This window comes from Parasteatoda tepidariorum, chromosome 12 (genome assembly GCF_982258835.1).
Source record: "Parasteatoda tepidariorum strain Cologne lab strain chromosome 12, Ptep-v5.0, whole genome shotgun sequence".
Classification (NCBI taxonomy): Eukaryota; Metazoa; Arthropoda; class Arachnida; order Araneae; family Theridiidae; genus Parasteatoda; species Parasteatoda tepidariorum.
Genome location: NC_141766.1, coordinates 11,146,921 through 11,165,396, shown reverse-complemented (window position 1 = coordinate 11,165,396; position 18,476 = coordinate 11,146,921). Strand labels below are relative to the sequence as shown.

General features: G+C 28.9%; 1 protein-coding gene across 3 annotated transcripts in view; it reads right to left on the bottom strand.

Annotated features, from left to right (window-relative positions):
* LOC107443797 (glutamate-gated chloride channel) overlaps window positions 1-18,476 on the bottom strand; it is a 91,828-nt gene that overhangs the window by 41,115 nt on the left and 32,237 nt on the right. For all 3 annotated transcript variants that reach the window (XM_087156036.1, XM_087156035.1, XM_087156034.1), the window contains one exon: window positions 559-644. In XM_087156036.1, the coding sequence (XP_087012162.1) occupies window positions 559-644 (86 nt within the window). The remainder of the gene's footprint in view (window positions 1-558; window positions 645-18,476) is intronic.

Sequence of the window (18,476 nt, the reverse complement as noted above, 5' to 3'; positions counted from 1 at the left end):
GTGTGATGTTTATTATTGTTTTTTACTATCCCATAAAAAGTTTTGAAGATAGCATAAAAATAGGACATTAATAAGAGATTCTTGCTGAGTGATATGAAATATTTTAGCGAGAAATTTTTTTTTTAGCTATTACTTTGTATTTAATATATTTTTATATGTGTACCAATTTTTATTACTAGAGAGAATTAAAAGAAGTAAATAAAAAGGGAGGAATATGAATATTTAATAAATAAAAAAATACTACATACTTCGTCTCTGTGAATTGAAACATAAGTTTATTTTTCTTAATTATAATTATAACAGTAGATAGAAATAAAATTAAATAAATTATAGATACTTATTGCGCATATAATATTTTAATGGCATTGAAAATAATTAGTGGCAAATTTCGCAGTCATTGTTTTGCATAAAATATAAATCTAAAATAATAAACATGCATATAAGCTAAATACTTCATATATACAACGATAAAAAAAAGAAAATCAAAGCATGAAAGCATTTTTAGCCAACAATAAGGAACTAAAATTCTTGCATGATCTTTACAATATTGAAACTTACTTTGAGGTGGTCGTACTCTCCTGTCGTATTTAGAATTTAATAAAAGAGCATCTAAGATTTCTTTATCACTTTCATCATGGGAAAACCTACAGCAAAATAATTTAAAATCTAAGAAACTATATTTTAAAGTAGTAAAACATTAAACATGAAAAGTTAGGCAATTTTTTTACAACGTTACTTCAATGAGCAAACATTTTATAAGAAATACAACAATTAACGTGGAGTAAGAAATTTTGGTAAAATTTGAGGTACAGTGAAATTTCTGGTGAAAAAAACAACATAAATCTGGTTATTAAAACCAGAATGTACGGTATTTGAAGCATTCATTTGGAAATTTTTACATTCATGCAATGATGGCTTACTGGAAAATTTGGTTTTCAAAATTATAGTTTTTGTTACCACACTTTCAGCAAAAAATACAAAACGTAAAAGTATATTTGACTGAATTAATTGGTTTTATGCCATGTTCTTAGGTAGCATGATAAAATTACCAAATTGATAAAACGTGATAAAACAACAACAAATTACTTTTAAACAGTGGATTAAAATTTGTTACAATTTTTTACACTGAGAAAAAAGTAAAGTCAAAACCACCAGAAAATGGTTAAATTTATAGTGTTTCTGGCTCTATGGGACGACCGAAAAGCTTGGCGATTTTTACCGAAGCCATTTTGTAATGATTTTGGTAAAGTTAACAATAAAATATGGCCTTATAATTTGTGATAAAGTTTGGTAAAATTTGGTAATTTTACCATGATACCTTAGAGCATAGCATAAATAATTTTATTTAGCTAAATTTACTTTTCAGTTTTGTAATTTTTACTAAATATGTAGTAATGAGAACTATGATTTTGAAAACCAGAATTTCCAGTAAACTATTACGGTATGAACGGAAAACTCCAAACAAATGGTTTAAATGCTGTATATTTTGGTTTTATTAACCAGAATTATGTTGCTGTTTTTCTTAACCAGAAATGACATTACCATGCAGTATCAAAATTTTATCAGAATTTATTCTCTGTAATAAGAGTTAATTTTGATTTTGCTAAATAATTCGATTGTGTATACATTACGAACTTATCAGCTTAAAATATAAAACATATTTTTCTTCTCTATTGATTTTATTGTTTTAATTCCTCGAAACACTAAATAGTACACGTTTTTAAATTATCACTATGAAAAATTAAAATTTTTATAACATTATTTAGAGTTGTAGTCTTGTTTTTATTGTATTTGATCCAAGTCCTATTTTCAAATTAATTGTATTACTATTTCAACAAAATTGTATGTTTTTGAATTATTTAGGTTAAAAGAACAACAACTGTTCTTTGTCTATTCAAACTAAGAATAAATTTACACGCAAAGGTTTTCAAAACCAAATGCAATTGCTTTTAGCCAAATTTATTTCCTTCATCGTAAATTGGCTTGTGCCAGAAAAAGAAATTTCGCTAACGTATTTTCCTAGCTTTTCTGATTTTATTGGGGAAGTGCCTTGATTAAGCTTCCTGATTTTAACTCTCCAGTTCTTTTTACTTTACTTGTTTTATTATTTTTTGCTGCAAATATAAAAAGCAAATATAAAAAGACTGCTAGATAAACTTAGTTGTATTTGTTTCGAAATATTTTTCTGTGTCTACAACTATTTTAACTATAATAAAACAAAATTTCTTTTGATGAAAATTCTTTTGATATTAAGTGTTTTAAACTAATAGAGATATCTAAAGAAAGTTAGTATTTAAAATTAAGAGCTATTGTTTATGAAATTAAGAAAAAAAAACCGTTTACTGAAAACTAAGAAAAACTGATAAAACTTACGAGTAAGGAGTATATCATATGATTTACATAATTTATATTTTAATTTATACTATATGAACTACACTATACAGAAACTATAAAAATTACTATACAGAAACTATACATAAAATATAAAGAAAAAAATTCTGTTAAAATTGCGTACTGCATGATAAAGAAATTTCTGCTAAAAAAAACAACAGCCTAATTTTGTTTATAAAACCAAAATATGCGATATTTAAACCATTCACGCGATAATGGTTTCATTTTATATTTTAGCGGTTCCTCGGAAATTCTAATTTACAAATTATAGTTCTTATTACGACAAATTTAGTAAAAATATAAAACTAAAAGTTAAATTTAACCAAATTATTGATTTTCATGATATGATAAAATTACCAAATTTTACCACATTAACACCAAAATGTATTGTTATAAAACCATATTTTATTGTTAATTTTACCAAAAGTTATTCCCAAAGCGCTTCAATAAAAATTACAGTGTTTTTCGGTGTTCTAATTGAGCCACACATAGTAAATTTTATCATATTCTGATAGTGATCATATTTTTTTTCTCAATGTAGAGTACTTTTTGAGGGTGAAACTTTAACAATAAACATAATTTTTTTTAGTACAAAAAAAAGTAAAAATTTCTTCAAAACTTTTAATGATAAACTGCATGGTTTTGGTACTGATAGCTTCAATTGAGAAAAAAAATCAAAAACTTTTATATTTTAAAGTCAAGGGAATAATTTCTACCATGCTATTAATCGATCAAAGTAATTTAAATTGTTAATTAAATCTACACACAGAACTATCATTAAATTTTGCATGGGGACCTTGTTCACTGCAACATTTATGCCTATATTATTTAAATTATTACATTTCTTTCAAAAAAAATTCTTTCTAAGAACGAATAAATTAAATATTTTTTAAATTTTTTATTTCCAAATTTATTCTATCACTTAAGTTCTTTTTCATGATACATCAGGGGAGGGACTCATAATGTAGAAATGAGAAATGTTGTATTTTAGGGTCAAGCATAAATAATCGGGAAAAATGTTTTAATGCATTTCAGTTTCTAATTCATGGTTTTGACTTTAAGGATAGTTTTCTTGAGAGTGGTTCTTAAAAATGCTAGATCCACTGAATTAGAAACCCATGTTTTGGTTACTACTTATACATTTCAAATAGAAAAGACGTTCTTCGAATTTTCAATTCCAAAAATAATTTTAAAAAATGTAAAAAAAATTCATTTGTATATTAGTGTCATGGTGTCCTCTAGAGTCCTAGAAATGTGAGCTTTTTGGAAATTCTTGCTAGGACCACGCTAGACTATGACAATGTCTATGAGTTTTAAATAAATAAATAATCCCTCCTTCATCGCTATTTCCACTGTTAGAATTCTCATTCCAAATTCACGGTAAAATTAACCATAGTCCATCTAATTAACCATAAAGTTTATGGTTAAAAGCGTTTTCTTCCTTTACGTTTATAAACTATACCATTTGGATCAAAAATCGCAAAAACAAAACTCTGTAGTAATTCTAACCATTTACAACTATAGATGTTTTCAAAACCATAAAAATGAAATTTAACTATACGTTGGAGTTACATTACGCTAGATTTTTCATTACGTAATGGATATTAAAATTAGGTTGAGGTGTGTTTTGTCAAGTGAATGTGGCTTAATGCTCTTATCTAGTGGTACAATCCATCGTGAGAAATTCTATTAAGCAGCTCTGTGGTGTTGCCATCCATGCGTAAATGAGAGTTAGTTTCGTATTCCAATAGTTTAGTTATCCTAGGGTCACCAATTCGAGGTCAAGCATGGAGGAAATATTGTGGTGTCAATGCTGAGATTTGAACCCCCGTTCAACTGGTCACAAGCATGTCAGATCATCCATTTTGGCTAAAGTATATTCAAAGCTGTAAGGAACTAAGTGGCTTCATAAGATGTTCATCACACATCTTAAATATTATAAGACACCCGCTATTGTCTTGGCATCCGATGATAGAAAATAAAAATATGAATTTTTAATCCTTATCACATGATTTAGCTCTCAGTGTTTGAAGAAATTTCGCTCAATTCTCATTGGCTGTGGGTAACATTGGTTGGTGAGGATAAAATTCTGGTTGTTTAACCGTAGTAGGAGAAAACAGTCAATAAACGATTTTTCTTACACTTAACAGTTTAAATACCATCTTTTTTATGTTTATTTGACAGCTTTGGCTGAATATCGTAAAATAACAAATTGTTATTTAACCATTTTTTTCGAGAAATCTCTAACAGTGTATCTCAACGGTCAAACCGAGGGTAGTTTTTTTTTTTTCAAATTGGTATTTTTTATTGTACTTGCTTTTATAAACTTTTCTATATTTTATAAACAACAAACTTTTTAAATATTATTTAATTAATATAATTAATTTTATAAATGTTATATTAAATTTAGTTATAATTACTTGGCTCAGAGCGATTGTAAATGAATTGAAAACAATAGAAAAGACACGAAGCGAAGCAAAATATCTTGCCACAAATAGAGTGAGATAGAAAACTATAGATAGAAGCCCTATGCTCCAATTCGAAGTGAAAAGGAATATGTATCTATGTATAAAATTATAAATATAGAATTAAATTAATGTTGCTAAATTTCGTAATATTTGAATTTAGAATTTTGCTTCAGTAGCATTCCTTTTCTTTAACTATACTTACCAATTCTATTTATCGAAACGCTATAAATAAAAATTATTTAATGATAGAATAATAAAAACGAATATAGAGATGTTTTTGAGAGTGATTTCTGAATTTAAAAATAATGAATTAGTTCATCTCCCAGATAAAAAAGGTTTTATAGCTACTTTTTATGCTTTTAAAACTAAGCAAGTGTTTTGGTGCTGAAAACTTCACTACATTATTTATTTAAACAGTGCTTGCAATTTCTTGGTAGATATTTTAGTGCAGTAAAGATTCTATTGTGCGTGACGAGAACTATTCAAATACATTTTTAACACTGTTCAAAGATTCCATAATTTTTCAACTAGATTCAAAAACAAACGAGTTAAGTTTTATCAGATGGGGACAGATCCAACAAATACAATGGGTGGGGCATTTGCTTTCAGTAAATCTGTGTCGAGCTTTTGTTAAATATTTAAGCACTACCTTTTTTTTGATTTAGCTTCGAAAATTAAAAATAAAAATAAATCTGTCTTTACCTAAATGTTGGGTAAACGTGAATCAACAAAGGGAGATCTTAAGGTTTTATGTTACGGTTTTCAAACTATCTATGAAATTACATAATAGATATACAGGATGTACCCTAAAGAACACCCTTTATGCATATTTTAAAAATCCATGTAAAGATAATGGCTAAAGAGCACACATACGCTCTCAGAAATGAAACTCTCACTTTTGACGATTCAGCAATCTTTCAGCTGTATTTCGATAATTTTGAGGTCCCGCAATGGACTAATTGTTAAGACACGGTTCGCAGCAAATCACCGACGTCAAGTATCACTGGTTGCGATCAGTGTGCGGGTGGGCGACCGCTTGGATTAGTCTGCGTAGGGACCGAGGGTGTGAGGTATTAGTCCTCGTTAAACTGTTCTACCGTAAAGTGCTCGACTTCGCGTGCGGATGGTCGGATTACCGAAGCGGTAGGGGGGACATCCCCTCTGCAGAGGATGAAAATTGTGATGGCATGTCTTCGGATCATCCTCAGAGATGTTTCCCAGACCGTCACCAATAGCCCATTGTGTAACTCTAGTGCGACGTAAATGAACTACAACAACAACAACAAATCGATAAATTTGAGAATCATTTCACGCAGGGGATTGAGTGTTCGCCATCCGATGAGGTGAATCGAGTTCCAATCCCAGCGATGACTGACGGATTCGAGTTCCACAACTGGCTTGCACTGAACACAGTGCAGACGTAAAATATCCTCAGTGGTAGACGAATAATGGGTTAGATTCCTCTTGCCGTTAGGCTAACCGTGGGAGGTTTTCGTGGTTTTCCTCTCCATGCAACACAAATGCGAGTTAGTTTCATAAAAAAATCCTCCACGAAGGTAAATTTTTCCTAATACTTGATCCAGGAGTTCCTTTGTCTTCTGGATTATGTTCAAAATCACAAGGCTACGGAGTTGAACATTAGAAGTCGTAAACCCAAAATTGAGTCGGCTGTTTAACGATACGGTTATAAAATAAAATCATTTCACCAATAAATTAAGTGATTTGCGACGAAAAACGAGCTCTCAGATATATGACTAAAATGTTTCCTCAATTCGGAAACTCATGTCGGAGATTGCTAAGTAGAATGAAGACTAGACAAACGAAGCTAAAATGAAGGAATATTTCTTAACTTTTAACGAAATTTATTCATTGAAGAAGTGGCGATAATTATTTCTAATAGACACTAAATTGAAATGTTTACTCAGAGCATGTATCGGGTAACGGCTTCGTCAAACACAAAGAAATTTTAGTGAAATTTTTTGCAGTGCATGGTCGCAAACTCATCCTAGGGCAGTGTCGGAGATTGTTAAGTAGAATGAAGACTAGATAAGCGGAACTAAAATGAAGGAATATTTCTTTACTTTTAGCGAAATATGTTCTTTGAAGAAGTGACGATACTTATTTCGTCACTAAATAGAAATGTTCACTCAAAGTATATATCAGGTAACAGTTTCGTCAAACACAAAGAAATTTTCGTAAATATTTTTGCAATGCATGGTCGCAAGCTCATCCTAGTGCAGTGTCGGAGATTGCTAAGTAGAAAGAAGACTAGACAAACGAAACTAAAATGAAGGAATATTTCTTTACTTTTAACGCAATTTGTTCTTTGAAGAGGTGACGATAATTATTTCGTCACTAAATCGAAATGTTCACTCAAAGCATATATCAGGCAACGGCTTCGTCAAACACAAAGAAATTTTCGTAAAACTTTTTGCAGTGCATGGTCGCAAATTAATGTTTAAGCGGAAAGGAAATAAAAACGTTTTTGAATACCTTCAAATCAGTAGTAAGAAAGGTGGTATGAAAAATTCAAATCAGTTTTGAAACTTTAAGACTATTCTAATTATTGCCTTACAATCCCCCTTTGGTTTCTCCAACAGTCACGCTGGTTTTGGTATATCATTTACAATTATCATTATTATATCATTAAATTAAATTTAAATCCATTATTATTTCTGAGAGTCTTTATTAAACAATGCAATTATTAGAAGGTTGTAAAGTTTTTTTTAAGAATATCACATATTTCTCTTTTCTAAGAAAGTCCACAAAAATACAGAGGAATAGGAAATTAGTATAATAAAGTTTAATAAAGATAAAGCCTTCTACTTTACAATGCATGAGGACAAAGCGTCACGGCTTTATCTTTAAACCATCCATTACTTTTCTCTAAATGAATTATTTTCTTACTCTTCTCATGACTTGATGAAAATAGGACGAAAATTTTAGATACACAAAAAAATTAGGCGTGGTTGTTATAAAAGTTTTTATTCCTGTTAATAAATCATTAGATTGTGCGGTTGGTCGATTATATCTGGCTTACAACTTTATCTTGCTTTCAAGTATGAAAAATTCTTTAGGAAAATATTGTTTATTTTTTTAGTAGGGAAAAGACTCCTGTTAAGATATACTCTTTTAGAAATTAAGATGGGAAAATAACAATTATTACTATGTTCAGTATTGTTCTATCTAGCCTACAGTGTGTATTTTGTATTCAATATACATTATTTACAAATAAAAATATTTCAATTTGAGCAAAAGTTATAGCAAGCAATTCACCGGAAAAGGATTTACTAATATCTCCCATTTAGAATGTACACTGTAAAAAATTCTGGATCAAATTACGGTAAAAAGTACCGGCACTCAGGGTGTCGGTACTTTTTACCAGAACAATAAATCTTTTATACCGTAATTTTTACAGTAATAATTACTGTAAGATCACTAAATCACTCTAATTAAATAAATATTCCTTTAATTTTATATTTTATAACGTAGTTGAACAGTCAACCCAATTTTTGGGTTTATGACTAATGTTCAAGTCCGTAGCCTTGTAATTTTGAACCCTATGCAGAAGACAAGGGAATTCCTGGATCAAGTATTGGGAGAAATTCGCCTTTGAGGAGGACTTTAAAATGGTGCCAACCCGCAAAGACCACGAGAACCTACCACGGTTAGCCTGACGGCAAGGAGACTCTAACCCATGATCCGTCTACCACGGAGGATATTTCACGTCAGCACTGTGGTCGGTGCAAGCTGGATGCGGAATTTGTATCGACCAGCCATAGACGGGATTAGATCCCGGTTCGCCTCATTGGAAGGAGAACGCTGTATCTCCTGAGTCATCACAGCTCAAATAAATATTACTGTAAAAATTACGGTACAAAATTTTACGGTATAAATGGATTCTACAGTAAAATTGATTTTTCAGTGAAATGGATTTTACAGATGGTGCACCCAAGTTGCCGATACATCATAACGCAATTTGATTCGGAATTTTTACATAAAAATTCTTTTTCTTTTAAATTTTGCTTTTAAATTTGAAAATCTTGGTCACTAAATCACTTCTTTTTCCCGAATGGAACTTAATATTAACAATTTTACAATCCTTAGCTAAACCTTTTGCTCTCCAATCATCTTACATTTAATCAAATATTGAGCTGTTGTGAACAAAAGAGCCTCAAAAATCAACAAAAATAGAACCTTTTGCTCTCCAATCATCTTACATTTAATCAAATATTGAGCTGTTGTGAACAAAAGAGCTTCAAAAATCAACAAAAATAGATATTTATGTAAGATGTCCTTTGAATGAGATCGTTCCATAATTTATCGAAATTTATTTAATGAAATTAAATGATGTGGTGACCAAATTCTTAAACATTTTAATACATACTTTAAAACTAATATTTTAAATTATTATAATTCCATAGTTCATCCTTGCTATGCTATAAAATTTTATAAAAATATATTTTTTATTTTTAATAGTTGTTCGATTATACATCAATGTGCGTAAATAAATCTATAAAAAAGCGAAAGATCACAAGAAAATTAGCGTGTTTTCAAGATTTTCAATGACATTTTCAAGAAAGGGTAGTTTTATTTAACTAGGCACAAAATATCTCTTACAATATATACTATTCTCCTTTTGTTTCGATGAGAAAAAACTCACCAAATATTGATTTCCTTAAATAAACATAGCTTGAAAAGAAACATACTTACAATAACTTACACACATTTTTGAGGATGAGAAGTATATATTGACTTTTTGTTCCATTATGAAAATATCTCTTTACAGAATTATTGATTTTTCCAATTGAAGAACTTTTATTTTCCTTTTTGGTTAATTTGACCAGTTAAATTTTTAAGGCAGAAAACAAAGCAATGCATAATTCTGCTTTTCTTTAGACTTGGGATAAATTTCGCATTACTTGTTTTTTGCTATTTCCTACTATTTATACTAAGTACTCTTCTTAGTTTACATGCTAAGTACGTTCGGTTTGAAAATTATTTAAATGACAGTAACAAATCTGTCTGAGAAAATAATACGGTAACAATAAAATGTCAGGTAGAAATGCCTTTGTTAAAAGGTTTTGTTACTTAGTCTCAATTTTTTTGGTAACCATACAGAAACAACAAGCAGTAATGGAATATTAGAAAAGTATCTGAATGAACAATAGCTGATTAGACAAAGACACAAAATAAACATATATTTGTAACTCTATTTTTATAACATTTATGTAATACAATCACTTTAATATATTATATTCTGATAGCATTTGTTATCCTTTAATATGTTAAGCATTAAATATTTCCTAAAATTTTAATATCATTTAACTCTTAAATTTATATTTTAGTCTTCACTTAATAAGTGTAATCTTCAAGGATTTTTCTCTTAAAAGAATTTGTAATGGAAACCACTACTCTCATTCGCTTGCTAAATATTTATTAATAGATTGTACAACAAGCCGGCCAGGTGGCCGAGTGGTCAGCGTGCCTGACTGTGAAGCCAATGGTTGCGGGTTCGAATCCCGCTCAGGGCATGGATGCTTCTTTCTGTGTGTGTTCTCTATTGTGAGATGTGTGAATCTGGTCCACCCTATAAACGGGTATGTGGTAGTGTGGCGTGGGTAATGTTGCTCGCCTCCGTGATTTAGGTTCACAGGTGCCCACTGGGTAACGTTAAATGAGAAACACCTCCGGCATCTTCCTAGGCGAAGAACGTAAGTTCAGTGCCTGCCGTTAAAAAAAAGAAAAAAAAAAAAAGATTGTACAACAAGCATTCGGGACCAGATTTACCTTGATTATGCGTCATTTAATAATTATCCGTGGAGTTTTATCGTTAGCGATATAATTGAATTATTTAATTTTCAGTCTTTTAGTAGTTATTTTTATTAATAGACAAATAGCGGCCAACACTGCAAAAAAATTTGGATCAAACTGTGGTAAAAAAATGCTGACACCCTGAGTGCTAAGATCCATTTTACCATAAAATTCATTTTGTACCGTACCGTACACCAAGACTTATTTTCACAAAAATTGCATCGTTAAAAATTACGGTAAAAAGTACCAGCACTCAAGGTGCTGGTATTTTTACCGTAAAATCCATTTTCATCATAATATTTTAAGGAACAAAAATTTGATATGCCGCCATTTTTACAGCAATATTTATTGTAGAATCACTGAAACATGGAAGTTAAATAATTAGTAATGTAAAATATACTGTATAAAATTTTACGGTCGTAATATGGATTTTGCAGTAAAATTAATTTTACGGATGACAACACTAGAGTGCTGGCACTTTTTACCGTAATTTGATGCGGATTTTTTTTGCTGTGTACTCTATATAATCAGTTATTAATATACTCAATATCAGCAGTTATTTACTCCATAACAGTCCCATGGAGGATTGATCGTAAAGACACGGTTTCCTGTTGAACACAGAAATCAGCGGGTGGGTAAGAGCTATGATCAGCTCTCGGATGAACCAAGGTTGCACAGTATCGGCCCTCGTTAAACTGTTCTACCGTAAAATGCTCGATTTCGGATGCATGTTGTCGGACTACCAAAGTGATTAAACTTATACATCTCTTCTGCAGACAATCGAAATTGTGATGGCATGTTTTCGGATTATCCTCAGGAATGCTTTCCAGACTGTCACCAATAGCACATTGTGTAGCTCTAGCGCATCGTAAATAAAGTACTACTGCTACTTACACCATATCATCATTGATCCGAAGAATTTTTTCCCTCCATATGATCACTGCACTGTAAAAAATTCGGATCGAATTATGGTATAAAGTGCCGGCACTTTGGGTGCATCATCCGTAAAATCCATTTTACCGTAAAATCCATTTGAACCCTAAAATATTATACTGTAAATTTTACAGTAATATTTAATTAGAATAATTTAGTGAATTGACAGTAATTATAACTATAAAAGTTAAGGTGCATCAGATTTTTGTTCCTCAACATGTTCCGGTAAAAAGTACCGGCACCCAGAGAGCCGGTACTACTTACCATAATTTGATCCGGAATTTTTTACGGTGTACATTCTAAATGGAGGGAGATATTAGTAAATCCTTTTCCGGTGAATTGCTTGCAATGACTTTTGTTTAAATTTAAATATTTTCATTTGTAAATAATGTGTATTGAATACAAAATACGCACTGTACACTAGATACAACAATATTGAACATAGCAATAATTGTTGTTTTTCACATCTTAATTTCTGAAAGTGTATAACTTAATAGGAGCCTTTTCCCTACTAAAAAAAGAATCAATATTTTCCTAAAGAATTTTTCATACTTGAAAGCCAGAGAGCCGGTACTACTTACCACAATTTGATCCAGAATTTTTTAAAGTGTGATTATTTTTCACCATTACTCTGCAATTAAATTTTTGATGTAACAGGTAATGGCTCCCGTGATCTTCCTTATAACTGTTTTCTTAAAAAAAAAAAAAAAAAAAAAAAAAAAAAAAAAAAAATGTAAAATTGCGATTTTGTTGCAGAAATTAGTGAATTAAAAATATCATTTTGCCTACCATTCCTATTTCTAAGAAAACAATTAAATGTTTTTTATCTTTTGGGAGGACTCCCTTGTCTAAATGTAGATAAGACGGCTTTATAAAAATCTACATAATAGATGTTTTCATAAATGAAAATTATTGGATCCGATGACATGTTCTTCATCAGTTTTACTTCATATTTCAAAAACTGCAAAACTTACATGGATTAAAAAAAAGTCAGGTAAAATTACCTCCTTATATGACATTTCTGGAGAAAAAAAACTTAATTCTGGTTAATAAAACTAAAATAAACGGTATTTAAACTATTCATTTGGTAATTTTTTCGTTAATATGGTGACAGTTTACCGGAAATTCTGGTTTTCAAAAATATAGCTCTTATTACCGCAAATTTGGTAAAGAATACAAAACTGTAAAATAAATTTGACCGTATAAATGGTTTTCATGCCTTGCTCTATGGAATCATGGTTAAATGATCAAATTTTACCACCTTTACTACTGAGCAGCAGGGTAATAAACTTATATTTTATTGTCAATTTTACCAAAATCATTACCAAAGTGCTTCGGGAAAAATAACGGAGCTTTTATGTAATCCCACAACCCGAACAGAACCCGGAATTTTATCTGAAACCCGATAAATTTATCATATTCTATTCATATTCTAAATTATTCATATTTTGACCGTATTTAGTTTCGCAGAGTAAGAAGCTTTTTTTTTCTCTTATTCCTCTGCGATATTTTTTTAGATCAAAAATTCTCCACTATATTATATTATATATTATTATTTTAATTTTTTCAGTTAAAATTATTTTTCAGTTATGTATTGTTACTAAATATGAATGAATAAAAACTGTAATATTTGAAACCAGAATTTCCGGTAAACTGTTTCCATACAAACGGAAAAATTACATACTTAATGGTTTATATACCATACATTTTGGTTCTATTACCAGAATTATTTTTTTTTACCTGAAACGTCATGACCATATAAGTATGGTAATTTTACCAGAAAGTTTTTTTCCGTGTATTTATTTTACTTGAAAATTTATTCAGAAAAATGGTATAAAAAGGAAAAGATTTTTCTAATGCAAATATGCATGCATTTAGTTATGCTAAAAAATTTTCTTTAGATTTTTAAAACTATAAAAAAAATAACTTTTGAAAAATCTTTAACAAAACCATATAATTAAGAAATAATCAATTCACCGTAAGCGTAAGTATTCAAATTAGTTTTTTTTAAAAAAATACTTTAAATCTTTTTATTTTCAAAACCAAAAAAATCACTATTTCCTTTACATACTGAAACTTTATTTCCTTACTTTTAAGAAAGCGTGATATGAAAAAAAGAAAGAAAATTAATTTACAGAACTAAAATCATTAATAATTCTGACAAAAAATTTTTTTTTGTGTAAATGCACTTGAAGTTGTACAAAAATAGTTTTTGCCATTATTCCTACTTTAAAAAGAGTTACTTAATTAATGGTTTAAATACCGTACATTTTGATATAATAAGAGTAAGTATTAAAATTAGTTTTTTTTAGAAAAAATACCTTAAAACTTTTTATTTTCAAAACAAAAAAAAATCGCTATTTTTTTTTACATACTGAAACTTTATTTCCTTATTTTTAAGAAAGCGTGATATGATTAAAAAGAATGAAAAATAATTTACAGAACTGAAATCATTAATAATTCTGATAAGTAAATTTTTTTTGTGTAAATGCGCTTGAAGTTGTGCAAAAGATAGCTTTTTACCATTAGTCCCACTTTAAAAAGAGTTATGTTTACTAATGTTCTAACAGATTTGAATAATTTATTTGAGATATTGCTTAGTTACCGAAATATTTCAAAATATTTGTTTATATTGCAAATTAAACTCACACGCAGTTTGTGTGTTTTCATCACGAAATCTAATTTTTTCCGAAAAGTTTCTTTTTCCTTTATAATAAAATAAATTATACTGTAGCTGAAGTAATTCTGAAGCTAGCATTATTAATGTTTAAAAAACTAGTGTTTGGTTGAATAGGTGATAGGATATAATGATACTTGTTTGAAAATTTGTTATGCGAGCAAACATCGTATCCGAGATACAAATGTGGTAAAACGGTAGAAACGATTAAAATGTTTTTTTTTATTTATCATTTTTTTTTTGTTTTTTGATTTTCGTTACATTTATATTTTGTTTTATCATTTCTTTGTACTCGAGCTAGTTTCGAAATAAATTCAAGAATTTAAAAATTTGATTTTGATGTCACATTATTTAAATAAATAACCTCAAGAAAATGAAGCTGTAATATAATACTTGATTAAAATACTTCATTGGCTTTAAAAATATGCAAATGGAAATAAAAGTCGACATGTTTCAAGCTCTAAAAAATAGGCCCCCATTCTCAAGATTTGCCAGACTTGAATGAGATAAAACAAAAGTGATTTGATATATAAAACGTAAAGTTGCCAACAAAAAATAGAAAAACCGGTGAATCAGACTGGAAATGTATTTTCCCCTGATTCACCCCTCTCAGCCATAGTGGTTTTTCTTGTTCTGTTTTTATCATCTTTATTTTTGTCTCACTCTTAGCTACTGTAGATTTTCTAATTTCGTTTCTCACCTTTATTTTTCATTTTTCATAGGCAAATTTGTGTTTAATATTTGAAAATCCCTTTTGTTTCGTATCATTCACGTCTGGCAAGTCTTGAGAATCGGCTTCCATTTTTGAGCACTTGAAATATGTTGACTTTTATTTCAATTTGCATATTTTTGAAGCCAATGAATTTTTTAAATCAAGTAATATCTTACTGTTATTTATTTAACTTTATTCAAGATTATTTATTGTGACATTAAAATCAAATTTTTAAATTCTTAAATTTATTTAGAATTTAACTCAAATACAACGAAATGATAAACAAAAAAAAAATGAAAAAAAGAAACAAATTATAAAAAGTATAAAATTTTAATCGCTACTGCCGTTTTAGCTCATTTGTATCTTGGATATGACGTTTGTTCGAGAAACAAATCCTGGAACAAGTATCATTATATCCTATCACCTATTCAACCAAACACTATTTCTTCGAATAACAATAATAATGTTAGCTTCTGAATTACTAGTTGTAGTATAACTTTAGTTGTAGTATAATTTATTTTATTACAAGGAAAAAAACTCTTTTTAATCAAGTATTGCCGCATTATTCGGTTAATAAACTTTTTTTTATCAAGTATTGCCACATTATCATCTAAATACTTTTGAAAATGAGATTTTTTAAACTTTTATTCAAAGTTTAAGCAATATCACTGGTATTGTAATCAAAATTGAATATGTTACGAAAAAATAAAATGAATTACCATTCATTCTTTTTGCTGCATAAAAAGGGTTAAGTAATCACTTCTCGGTTAAATAGTTTTAATATAAACTAAATACTTCTGAAAAATTGTTTTTTTTATATTTATATGCAAAATTTAAGTAATGTTATTGATATTTTAAATAAAATTCAACAAGTTCTGTGATAATCAAATAAATTAACACTAATTTTTTCAATGCAGAAAAAGCAAAATATCGTAATCAATTAATTTATCCCCGAATGGGATTATTATTTTTTGTATAATCTAAATACTGTTGAAAATGAGGTTTTTTAAACTGTTACTCACAGTTTAAGCAAAATTATTGGTATTGTAATTAAATTTCAATATGTTACGAAAAAATAAAATGAATTACCATTCATTCTTTTTGCTGCATAAAAAGGGTTAAGTAATCACTTCTCGGTTAAATAGTTTTAATATAAACTAAATACTTCTGAAAAATTGTTTTTTTTATATTTATATGCAAAATTTAAGTAATGTTATTGATATTTTAAATAAAATTCAACAAGTTCTGTGATAATCAAATAAATTAACACTAATTTTTTCAATGCAGAAAAAGCAAAATATCGTAATCAATTAATTTATCCCCGAATGGGATTATTATTTTTTGTATAATCTAAATACTGTTGAAAATGAGGTTTTTTAAACTGTTACTCACAGTTTAAGCAAAATTATTGGTATTGTAATTAAATTTCAATATGTTACGAAAAAATAAAATGAATTACCATTAATTTTTTTTCTGCAGAAATGCAGAAAAAGGAAAATCTGTAATGAATTAATTTATCACTGCGAGGGTTAATTACAGAGAAAGGAAATGAGATACGCTTTTCAAAGAATGCATTTTTCTGGAAATGTTCCAAAAATTTTCCGACCACCTTTTTAAATATTCTTATTTAAAACGTCGTTAGATTTTTTCGTTGTCAGAGTTTGAAAACGAACTAACTATTAACGCCAAAGCTTGTAATGACCCCTCCCTTTCTGACCGTCAAAATTACTCTAAACCAGCGTGCGAATGGAGTATTAATACGGTATTAAAAATAACGTACGGAATGTACTCGCTAATTTACATATAAATCTATTTAAGAACCGTTTCCTTCTCTTTATTTTCTTAAAAATTTGCATTTTTATCTTTATCGTTAAAACTTTTATCCTGTTCACTTGGCACAAAATCTATAAAAAAAAAAACCAATAGATTTTCATAAATAAAGGAAAAGAGAACTTGTAGCGCTACTAAGAGACTCATTTTAAATAGCGAAGGTTTAAATCTGTATTAATTTAAATAATGAATAATAAATTTTTTTCATGAACTAATGTACATATTTAACAGTAATATACTCTAAAGAGTTTACAGATTTTCTGAGTATTATTTTACATACGCATAATTTTATATGGGCCATATATACGCAGTCAAATCTGGCCCTTATGCTACTTTCCCAGAAAAATCGGTTCTATAAAATCGGTACTTTAAATCCTATTTGAAGAAAAGAATTCTGATAAAACTACCATACTTTTTGGTACTGACATTTTTGGTAAAAAAAACAACAACATAATTCTTAAAACAAAACACCAAAATGTACAGTAACTAAACTATTCTATTGGTAATTTCTTCCGTTCGTATGGCCGAAAATTCTGGTTTTCAAAATTTAGTTCCCAGGGGCAACAAATATTTGAATTTGCATATTTCAATTTATTTATTTTCAAACCTGTCTTTTAATTCATTGAAAGAAAAGGAAAAAAAGAGATCAGTTTCATTCAATTTAATTCGTAATCAGTGACTTTTGCTATTTTTCCTACAGGGGCACTACCAAGATATATTACCACACATTAAGTAATAATTAGAAAACGGAAAAGTAAATTTGACCGAATAAATAGTTTTCATGCCATGGTCAAAAGTATCTTCATAAAATTACCAAATTTTATCTCATTTCCTACTAAACCTATGGTAAAAAAATTATCCGGTAAAAAAAACATGTTTTATTGTTAATTTTACCGAAATCATTACCAAAGAGTATCGGTAAAAATTATCGCAATTGTAGTGTTCCCATAGAGTTTTAAATACCGCACGTTTTACCATTTTCTGTAATTTTAACCTTGGTTTTTTTTTCAGTGTGTCTATCAACAACTATTGCCCAAATTAATAACAAAGCCTAAATATTCAATACATTTTGGTACAATATCTGTATTACAGTGCTATGTCATTTTCTGGATTTGACAGGTTAGATAACACTTTTAATTTTTGAGATTGCACTGCGAAGCGATTGAATTTTGTAAATTTAGCCGATTCTTAATGATTTGCACTGGTCACGTGTACAGTACGCAAAATAAAAAACAGACCATCCCGAATAACTTTTAGTCTAATGATCGGTTCTTCACGTTCTATGACTCAATTTCTAGGACTCAATTATACACGCATGTTTTATCAGACTTCTTTAAAAAATTTTATTAGACATAAATAACCCTGGTTGTGTTTTTAATATGGTCAAAAATAGCCTGCACACTTAATGAAACATTAAATCTGAAAATCTTATAAATAAGCAGAAATTATGCGCTTAAATTTTATCAGATTTTCAAAAAAAATTCATTAGACTTAAATAACCCTCCTTGTGTGTTTACTATGATCAAAAATAACATGCAATCTTAATGAAGCAATACTTCTTAAACTCTTAAAAGAAACCAGAAATTATGCACACAAGTATATAATTTTTATTTTTACAAATTTTCATTAGACGTAAATAACCCTGGCTATA